The sequence below is a fragment of the Cyprinodon variegatus genome, unplaced genomic scaffold (assembly GCF_000732505.1).
Source record: "Cyprinodon variegatus isolate N-32 unplaced genomic scaffold, C_variegatus-1.0 Scaffold15, whole genome shotgun sequence".
Lineage (NCBI taxonomy): Eukaryota > Metazoa > Chordata > Actinopteri > Cyprinodontiformes > Cyprinodontidae > Cyprinodon > Cyprinodon variegatus.
This window is the reverse complement of record NW_015150468.1, coordinates 1,142,386-1,153,421: the sequence shown is the minus strand read 5'-3', so window position 1 is coordinate 1,153,421 and position 11,036 is coordinate 1,142,386. Positions and strand designations below refer to the sequence as shown.

The 11,036-nt window shown below is 35.7% G+C and overlaps 1 protein-coding gene across 1 annotated transcript; it reads right to left on the bottom strand.

The window, feature by feature from the left end:
* Positions 1 to 2,487: 2,487 nt before the first annotated feature.
* Positions 2,488 to 8,959, bottom strand: LOC107091323 (protein lin-7 homolog C). Its single transcript, XM_015385173.1, has 5 exons — positions 8,754 to 8,959; positions 5,497 to 5,615; positions 5,349 to 5,420; positions 5,039 to 5,248; positions 2,488 to 3,237 (listed from the first exon to the last, which is right to left on the bottom strand). The coding sequence occupies exons 1-5, from the start codon at positions 8,791 to 8,793 to the stop codon at positions 3,070 to 3,072; spliced, it is 609 nt and encodes a 202-aa protein (XP_015240659.1). The 5' UTR covers positions 8,794 to 8,959; the 3' UTR covers positions 2,488 to 3,069.
* Between the last annotated feature and the right edge of the window lie 2,077 nt (positions 8,960 to 11,036).

Genomic DNA, 11,036 nt, shown 5'->3' with positions numbered 1-11,036 from the left:
AAACGCAATAACTGACGCTGGATTATAATACATAAAATTAAAGGGTTCTGCCCTTGTAAATCTTACTGTATTTAATAAAATTTCTTTCCCTGTTCATTCACCAGCTTTACCACAAATCTTTTTTATATGCTGTTGAAATGATGGTACTCCATGGTACTCTAAATAGTTTTAGAAATACCTAAAATGTTTTCTAACAATTAAAATTAGACACCCTTTGCAAAGCCTCCAAAGTAAAGCCAATTGTTTTACTTCCACAAGGAAATTTCTAAACCAACCTATTAAATTCAGTTGGGTAAACAAATCATTTAAACTTCTTTTTTTGTTTTTGCAGACACAAAAGAGGGGAATTCATCACACTTCCTTGATTTTATCTTGTTTAAATGAAATGTCCGGATCCTCTTTTTATTACTCCAATTATGGAAATACAAAGCAATCTTTGTGCTTTTACTGCAACTCTAAAAAAAGTTTGGTCCTTCCTAATAATGGTTAAAAGCTAATAAAATGAGGCCACATATTTAAGACAGAAATATATAGTTATAATCATTTAGGTTCTTGCATAAACATGGGTAAGTATGTGGTACAGAGCAATGCCGCTTAAAAAGCTATAATTAGGGCTGAACAATTAATCAAATGAATTGGGATTAATCAATTACTGAAATAATCATTCACTTATTTAGTAATTATTAATCATTAACTTGTGTATAGCAACTCTAAAACTAAATACATATAAACATTTTGCATTCAAGGTGATGAACCTTTTTTTTCCCCATTAATATGCCCTATCCTGAGGTCCTCAAATAGAACATGTTTAGCTTCACTTGATTTAAACTTTGAGTAAAATCGTCTTTAAGGAACCTTTGGTCATCTAATTATTAATCGAAAAAGAATCGACAGATAAATGGATGAACAAAATAGCCGTTAGCTGCAGCTTTAGCTTTGACAACCAAGCCCTGTCACTACCCGATCCGTCCCGGAAGCACCATCCGTTCTGTGCATTGGCCATCAGGTAATTTGCACATCCAGATATACATCTGGGTCGTCTTCGATATTGTTTTGTTAAAAAGACCTAAATGACGTTTTCCCTCCCCGAAAATAGTAAACGTACAAAAATATAATGTATTCCTGAGAATATAAATGCCTTAAAATCTTTTTTTTTTTTTTTTTTTTTACAGAATTTAAAGATGCAAAGTTTATTTGGGGGAAAAAAAGCATTAGTTACCATGCAGTGCTATATATACTAATGGAGTGTTTATGAAATGAGAGATTTCAGTGAGTTTTAGGAGTTCTATGCATAAACATAACATTTAAGCACGTTGTGTTAGTTGGAATTAGCAGGCATGCATGTGAGGAACGACACCAGGCTAAAACTTCCTGCTGTTTCTGTTTATCGAAAATCTTTTATTTTTTTTTTATAATGATATAACAATAATTGCATTACCTCCAGGACAGAAATCCCATATCGAGTTACTGCTGTGACTGCATCAAATATTGTTGGCTACGGGCAAGGAATTTCCTACAGCTATTCCAAATGAACCCAGGATCAAATATATCTATATTCCTCCTTATATGATTATTGCGCCAGTAATCAAAGTTTTGAATACATTTTAAATATCAATTGTGAAAATCTGTTTTCTGTGTCATATCTGCCATCGTGCAGCTTTCACTGAATCAAACAAGCCTGATAAACAAGGGAGATTCCAAAGGCAGGCCCAACAGAGGGAGCAAATCTTATCATTCATTTTTTAACGATGGTAAATCTTACAGTCGTAACCCAAAAAATTGGATTCATATATATTACTTTAAGGCTTGCTACTAAATTCAGCAGAAAAACATCTGAAACTTATGGAAACCACCAAATAAGAGGCCTTCTACCAGTGTCTCCATCTACAGTTTTACACCAGAATGACGCCCGATTAAAAAAAACCAACAACTCTGTTCTTACATTTAAGCACCTTTAAGGCTCCAGTGACGTTTGAAGCTAATCACTTCAGAAAGAAAACGTTCCGTGTTAAAATGTTTAACAGTGACAATAAGATGAGTGGTATGTGAGACTTAATCTAGCGTCAAACATAGTGATGGTGGTATTAGGTTGCGGGACAGCTTTCCAGCAACGCATTGAAGAGAAAGTTTCCATCAGTAAGATATAAAATCTTCAGTATAGCCTCAAACTTTCACATAATTAGTGAAACCGGGAAAAAGCTACACATTCCAACAGAAAAACAATTAAAAATAAACATGATTTCTCAGGCAATACATTGTGGATGTACAATTCATTTGCTACCCAAAAATTTATTAATGAGCATATGCTGAGAAATATGATGATAAAATGAGAAGCTAAACAGGTTTTTACTTGATTCTGTCTGACTGCTGAGTTTGTGCTTCTGATGGAGTCAAACTCAGAGAAATGTCAGAATTCGAGGCTCTGAGGAAGCGGCTCTTTCCCGCTCTTGCTGAGATCCCATTAAATCCCTGTTGGGCATTTTTTTTATCGTGCACAACCGGCCTAAAATATTTTTCTATTGCAGAGATGACTGTAAAATACCATTCAATTCAACATGTATAATTTAAAGTTTGCTCGCTTGGATTAGTTTGCAAAGTATTTAATTACCAGTACTTGTTTCTAAAGTGTTAAAATAAGCAAGGTACATTCCCACAGCACATGATATAAATATGTTTGCCCTGAGGCACTTGGTAGTGGCCGTGGTAAAAAAAAGAATAAAAATATTTCCCGTCAAAAGGAGTGACACGGTTTACCTCCTAAGTACAACCAAAATCTGCATTCAAAATGTCAAGTTACAGACAATCATCATCATTTTAGTGTGTCTAGAGTTTTAGTGTCAAGTACAGTAACAGTGGTGAATATTAAAATGCTACAGAGGAGATGAGAAGCACAATATACAGCATCTGTTAGAAAGAACTAAAATTAGTCCAGCTTTTTTATTCCTTATGTTTGTGTGGAGGGAGCAGAGTGAAGGAAAAAAGGAGATAAACGAAAGACTAGAGCGGATAACCAAAATAACTAGAGTAGGAGACCCAAGGGAGCCGAGGAGGAAGCTGGAAAAATAAATCCTACTGCGGATAGTTGTTCTGTTGCCGGCGCTTTGCCGACCTCATTTTCTCAAATCGTGACTCCATCTCCTCGAGGACTTTGGGGGTGTACCTTACAACCAGCTTCACTGTGCCCTGAGCTGCTTTGAGGAGTTCCACAGCTTTCTCGTGGTGCTCACCCTCCACGCTCTGAAGACACAGAAAACACAGATATATCACAACCTACAAATCTCTGTTCCAAAAATGTGGTTTAAAAAGAAATACAATAAACAACTCAGCTTCTTCTACCATTTCTGTAATATAATTTGATTCCTTTTGCACAGATTTGTTAGATACTGATATATTTGAAGTGCTAAATTTGATGATTGAGACTCATGTCTAATAAATATCTTATATTATGTTTCTGAAACATTTGGAGTATCAGATGAGCCCTATGAAAATTATGTTTTTAATAAATAGTCCTTATAATACATCAACGGGAGGATGGCTGACAGCTCGATGGCACTCTGATAAAGGTGGTTAGTAAACAAACAGAACCTGTCTGTTTCAGAACTCCGTTTTCAAGTGTTAACAACAGCTGAGAGGAAAGAAAAGATGAAAATTGTTCACAAGCAACTCAGACTGTGAAGCAGAAATGTAAGAGTTAAGGGGTTGGGTGAGATTCAAAAGGAAATGTTTAGGATAGGGGCTTTAACTGTGGCAATCCTGGTATGAATTTTTAAGAAAAAAACATGTCAGAAAAGTCTCACCTGGGCAAAGAGATAGCAATGGACTGTTATCGAGTGTAGCTGAAGGTACAGCGGGAAGTTTCTAGAGACAGCAAAAAAATTCAGGGTGCCAAATCTTCTCCTGGTGTTAGTCTTATGTCAGAATCACACCAGGAAGCATTCAGACCCCTTTATGCTTCGCCCTGCAGGCGGGCTTTATGGAGAAGCTAATAGAATATTCCAGCAGGTCTTGGTACCTCCCTAAACAGCTAAAGATGCCAAAATGCCAGCCTGATGACTTGTACTTGATTAGGCAATAAACTGAACTAAAATGCTATAGAGGAAGGACCTCAACACCTTAACTAAACCATGTTACACTGCGCTGATACACACATTCATATAAGGCTGAAACAATTTATCGGGTTAATCATGATTACTTGATTATTTAAAAAATCGTCAATTAATTAAGTAATCAATTAATCGCTAACTGGACAATGGAGACTGTAAAATATGCCACAAAAACAGACATCAAAATTGTAAATAAATGTAAAAACATTTTGCATTTAAGTTAAAAAAAAAATTGTTCTTATGTCAATATGCTCTATCCAGAACTCCTAAAGTTTGAGTTTCACTGGTTTAATTTAGTAAACAGTCTTATTTAAGGAAGCTTTGGCTGTCTCATTAATAATTGCTTAATTGAAAAAATAATAAACAAATTTATCGATTTGCAAAATAATAATCGTTAGTTGCAGCCCAACATTCATACAAAATTAAAAGCAGATTAAAAGAGTACATATAGTGTACATTACATGGAAATACTTTTTAAAAATCATTCTTTATCAGTATCAAGTAAACCTAAATGTTAGTTTCATAAAAAAAAAATACCAAGCTTAACAGGAAGTAAAGACTTCAAATATATAACTGTGTGTAACCAATCCTTAAAGGATTGTCACTTATTACATTAAACTAGTGAAATCAACTACTACCTTTTAACAGTCTCTGTCAGATCTTTTTATTCTGAAGGGAAAATTCACTTTTCATTTGTAGGTGTACACCTTGTACGATTGTTTCTGATGTGTCAGATGGAGAAACACTGAAGATTTAAACTTGATTGTTTCTGCAGCGGGTACCGATCACAGAGGTCTAAATCCTACTGCATGAGCAGTCTATGGAAGCATCACTTGTAAACTTGCATGCAGCTGTACTTTGAGGAACATCAACTGTCCATAAATGTATTGTCAGGCTAAAGCTTCTAATTTTCCTTACTAATTTATTGAACGTACCACCCCGTTAACAGAGAGAAGTTGGTCCCCTCGTTTAAGGCCTCCATGTCGGTCAGCGATGCCTCCTGGGATGATCCGTGAGATGTAAATCGGGGAGTTTTGTTCCTTTCCACCCATTATATTAAATCCTAAACCTTCTTCCGTCTTGGGCAGTTCAACCACACGTGGATGTGAGTGTCCCTCACTTGCTGCGAAAGCTGCCACTGTTGCCTAAAAAAACAAAAAAAAGTTTACCATTTGAAAATATGCTGCCCTCCACTGCAATAGGAATTTATGACTGTTCTGTATGAGCAAGTAGCTCAAGGTTTACCTTAGCTGTGGCGTTGGCTCGCACCTCAGGACTGCTGTTAATGTCCACAGTTTCATACACATGTTCATAAACCTATAAGAAGTATTAGACTATAAACCAATGCAGGATAGAAAATAGCCTACATAGTCTGTTACTGAAAGCCCCTTACTTCTCTGACAGCGTTGCAGAATTCACTCTGCAGGACCCTCTGCAGCGCCTGCAGCTTCTGAGGGGGAACTTCTCCCGTCCTCTGTAGCTTATCCAGCAGCTCAATCGCACGGTTGATATCTGTCAACCAGAACATAAACAGCTCCGTCACTGTTTATTATTCACCAACAAAGCAAGGTTCATGATTTTGTGGGTGAAAATTAGATGCTGTAAAACGCAATAACTGACGCTGGATTATAATACATAAAATTAAAGGGTTCTGCCCTTGTAAATCTTACTGTATTTAATAAAATTTCTTTCCCTGTTCATTCACCAGCTTTACCACAAATCTTTTTATATGCTGTTGAAATGATGGTACTCCATGGTACTCTAAATAGTTTTAGAAATACCTAAAATGTTTTCTAACAATTAAAATTAGACACCCTTTGCAAAGCCTCCAAAGTAAAGCCAATTGTTTTACTTCCACAAGGAAATTTCTAAACCAACCTATTAAATTCAGTTGGGTAAACAAATCATTTAAACTTCTTTTTTTGTTTTTGCAGACACAAAAGAGGGGAATTCATCACACTTCCTTGATTTTATCTTGTTTAAATGAAATGTCCGGATCCTCTTTTTATTACTCCAATTATGGACATACAAAGCAAGCTTTGTGCTTTTACTGCAACTCTAAAAAAAGTTTGGTCCTTCCTAATAATGGTTAAAAGCTAATAAAATGAGGCCACATATTTAAGACAGAAATATATAGTTATAATCATTTAGGTTCTTGCATAAACATGGGTAAGTATGTGGTACAGAGCAATGCCGCTTAAAAAGCTATAATTAGGGCTGAACAATTAATCAAATGAATTGGGATTAATCAATTACTGAAATAATCATTCACTTATTATTAATTATTAATCATTAACTTGTGTATAGCAACTCTAAAACTAAATACATATAAACATTTTGCATTCAAGGTGATGAACCTTTTTTTTCCCCATTAATATGCCCTATCCTGAGGTCCTCAAATAGAACATGTTTAGCTTCACTTGATTTAAACTTTGAGTAAAATCGTCTTTAAGGAACCTTTGGTCATCTAATTATTAATCGAAAAAGAATCGACAGATAAATGGATGAACAAAATAGCCGTTAGCTGCAGCTTTAGCTATGACAACCAAGCCCTGTCACTACCCGATCCGTCCCGGAAGCACCATCCGTTCTGTGCATTGGCCATCAGGTAATTTGCACATCCAGATATACATCTGGGTCGTCTTCGATATTGTTTTGTTAAAAAGACCTAAATGACGTTTTCCCTCCCCGAAAATAGTAAACGTACAAAAATATAATGTATTCCTGAGAATATAAATGCCTTAAAATCTTTTTTTTTTTATTACTCGTCTCTGCCTGATCTGCACCGGAAAGGGGATCCTACGTTAATTCAGCTGGCTAACTTTTTGGGCTTTGGATTTAAACATCAATCTAGTCTTTTTGAGTTTTATGTTTTCTTTTTATTTTAATCTTATGCTATATAGTGCGTAATCTAAAGAAAGAAAGAACTAAAATGCAGATAAACATGGTTTAATCATATTTTGCCGGACTGCTCTGAGCATGCCTGGTGGTGACATCAGAGAGACAGTTTAATGAAGAAAATTTAAAGAGCATAAAATTTGTCTCACAAAAGTCTTAAAGCATTTTATAGAGATGTGTATTAGCATTCTTAATTGAGTTAAGGATACAAATAAGTCGTTTTTGTACCACAATTATATTATGGACACCTGGATGTATATCTGTTCACACATGCGCAGGACGGATCGTGCTTGTGGGACGGATCGGGTAGTGACCAGCCCTAACAAGGAAAATAGATGATGCTACCCATCACTATTGCTAGGGTAAAGGTGTTTGAAAACTACAACTGACAAGCTTTTAGTTAGCCCACAGCTGGTTAGTCACACAAACTAACCAGTTGATGGCTGTCATGCTTCTGTTACTATGCAAAGATTTAAAAATAAAAAAAACTGTAACCTGTTATATTGTTTGAGCAGCAGCAAAAATATACGTTGCCTTCCAGTTTTAAATCAAAGCATTGAGTCAATTCATACATCTGTGTTAATAATAGGGCTGCATATTATTAGAAAATCGAACAAACAAGTTTTTTTTAATGGAGGATGAAGATATAGATTTGATTACCCTCCATGTTTCTCACATTTTTTTCTTGATTTTCCTGGTTCATATTTCTTGATCGCTTTATGCAAGCTTAAGCAAGCTGTTAACTGAAATCAATACTGTGCATCAATAACAGTAAAAGTCCACCAAAGTGTTAAAATTGATTATGTAAATGCAGATCATGCCTCCCCTTATTTCTTTAATCTATTTGATATATAATAAAGCTACCAAATCCAGCCTTAACATAGCAAGGAGGACTGTGACTTGTGGATCTTGTCACACTATTGTGATGCATGACAACCTCAAAGCAGCTCATAAAATGTGTTGAAATATTTAGGTACAACAACTTATTGGTGGGTTTGTTTAATTATTTCCTAAAACATTCGCAGTATTTAATGTTTTCTCTCAAAACAAGGCAAAAAATCTTGGCAGTCTTCTGCTTTCACCAGGTGAAATGATTGTAAAGCTATCTTTAAAGTTGCAGTAAGAACAAGAAAATTCATCATTTTAAACCAGTCAACATCACTGCTCTAACTGCCTGTTTTTTTCTTTTTCAAATACTTGATTTAATCTTGTTGATGCTTTATAGAGCACCATCAGCTCACCAGGGTTCAGAACTTAACGAAGAGGGCCACTTTGTTGTCAATTAATTGCAATTATTCAAACAAGCTCTGAAAGCAATTCCCTCTAAACGCCATTTAAAAAGGCTGAAAAACAGCCTTACTGGTAAACATAAACCGTTTATTGTACAGAGTTAATTTTAATCAGTTTCCCTTGTTACAAAAAGAAAAGAAATTCCACTTTAAATGCGTAATTATTCTGAAATGGATACGAATTTTAGATCAGTAAGACTCCAACTCTATATATTTACACCTGACCAGCTGGGTTGGTCGGTCACTGTTAGCTAGTTACCGAGTGAGAAATCCACAATAAAGCCTAAGTATAACCCTTAGCCAAAGGAAATCGACCTGAATACATTATAAGACATATTTAACGCAATTCAACCAAATAACACAACACTATCGAAAAAGCCAGTTCCAGTTTTATCAAAATAACTGCAAGCTAAGCTAGGTGGGTTTGTTTCTGAACTGAAGCTAGCTAGCTAATTATTGTTACCTCTTTCCAGTCGCACAGGCTCCCCGAGAGATGCCATCATCCAAAACAGACTTTAAATTGTCTTATAAAGATGTTACGCCTTAAGGAATATAAAGAAATGTATAGTTAGCAATCCCGGTGAACGTTTCGTGTGCTTAACTTAGACGATAAATCAGATTAGCTAAGTTAGCACGGCTAGGCTAGGTGCCAGTGATGCGATGCGTTCAGGTTAGCCTCGGACAGCAGGAAACACAGTAAAGAAAATTTTTTATTTTTTTTTCTCTGTGTAATGCAAATTATCTTTTATAATACTCTCTTATATTTTCTGTAAAGAATTGTGTTTAGTAGTTGATTGACTTCTTCTCATCTTATAATTTTGCACTCGGTTTCAAACTTTTTAAACCAAGCGGGATGCACTTGAATTAATTTTTGATATTTTAATATTCTGCACTTCGTTTTCCCCCTATCATTCATATCATGTAGTTTTTTGTTCTTATTTTTCGACTTTAGGACTAATTTAACTATAGGCTTCATCTGGCTTGAGCAAAGTTGTTAAAATTATGATAATTTTTGTTATTACAACAGAGCCCTCATAAGGAAAGCTTTAGCTGTCACAGTGGTTACTTTACTGCCCCCCTGTGGCTAATTGTAGCATTGTTTGTTTTTTCTTGTCCATCAAAAGGGCTGCTGCTGTTTCACTGCTCTCTAGGATGCAACTTTGGAGAACCTCTGATTCTAATCACAGCAAAGCGATTGATAAAACTAAAAACAAACATTTTGCTTTGAACTAATGACTAAATTGTTGAAATAATGGTGATTTGGGAAATATATGAAGTCGCAACAGAACAAAAAAAATCTTAGCAGCAGCTGTAATTTGGGCAGTACATCTTGGAGACTATTTTATTTTCTTCAGCTAAAGTCCAGCTTGAAAAAACACCACACCACAATGTAAACGTGCTTAATGCTACTGCCAGCAAACACGGCAGTAAGTATTTCCATGTAATTCCTTAATCGGATGACTGGTTCCAGTAAGAAGTGTATAATTAGAAACTGAATGTTTTTTTTTTTTGTTTTGTTTTATTCACTTGCAAACTGTTGAAACAAAAACAGCCTGGGGTTCATACTCCTGAGAACTGACGCACCTACCTTATCGCGTAAGAATCTCAATGATGGATTATTTCTTCCTTTTGTTCCCCCGCTGAAGATGTGTTTGTACTTGTATTTGACAAAATGTAACACAGCTCAATCTTAAGGTGGAATTTCTTGACAGCAGATGGCTTCTTTTCCTGCATCACTATGGCTTTGTGACCATGGTGAGAAACCCATCATTTCATGGTGCAAACTTTATTTTATCTGGTGTCACCAAAGAAGTTGGTAGAGTTGGTAATGTTGATTGATGCTTTTTGTTTAGTGTTAACCTATTCAGCAGCAACACCCACCTTTCAATTGGAGAGAAGATACTAAGTGTTTAGAAATCTGAAGAGGATGCTGTTGATGAAACATGTTTCAAAATTTCTCACGCGAGGAACAAACAAACAAAAAAAAAGTGTGCTTCTGCTCTAGCACAATCTTAAACCATGACGTTTAGACTTGGCATGTAATGCTGTGATGTGTTTCTGCTGGAGGGGATGTTGCAGCAGTCTCCCAGATGTCGAGAATGGCTTTCCCTTCAGTTCATAATGAATATAGAGCTGAATAAGATCTGTGACAGCTGTTCTTTTGAAGAGAATTCAAAGATGGGATTACTGTACACTCACAACAAAATCTTGGGTGTATATCTAAAATGTACACAAATGTATGGGTGGCTGAATCCATCACTGTCGACCTCAGGCATGCCCGATGTGTACTCAAAGCCTACTTGTGCTAGTCTGCACTTGAAGGTGTAGGCAAATTTCTTCTGCTTTTAAAACCTTACTTGTAAAGCGGCCTACTTATAAGTGAAGTGATCAATAGGTTAAAAAAACACTAAAAGAATAATCATAAAGTTCACTTTACATGTGCTGCATTACTGTACTGTAAGGGAGCCTTCACTTAGTTATCTCATTGTCTTTATTATTTTTCATCGTTCTTTGTCTTAGACAGACCCCCATTTCATGTAGCTTCACAGGTATTCATACCATGTGAAATTGTTGATGATGACCTGAAACTTTTTGATGTAAAAGAAAAAAAAAATGCTGTCTTTCGTCATGTGTCCCCTCCTCAGCTCCTTGTTTGTTAGTAAAGTTAACCTGCCTAAAGATGCACTGTTGAAACTGTAGCGACATTGATTGTGTTTTTTCAGTTGCCTATAGTCATTTTTATTTC

What these genes read in the sequence shown, in the direction of transcription:
- LOC107091323 (XM_015385173.1), bottom strand. Translation starts at nt 8,793, where the DNA reads ATGATGGCATCTCTCGGGGAGCCTGTGCGACTGGAAAGAG. An exon ending in TCTGCAACGCTGTCAGAGAA is followed by an intron (nt 5,421 to 5,496) that starts GTAAGGGGCTTT and finishes TACTTCTTATAG; the next exon opens with GTTTATGAACATGTGTATGA. An exon ending in TTCTCTCTGTTAACGGGGTG is followed by an intron (nt 3,238 to 5,038) that starts GTACGTTCAATA and finishes CTGTGTCTTCAG; the next exon opens with AGCGTGGAGGGTGAGCACCA.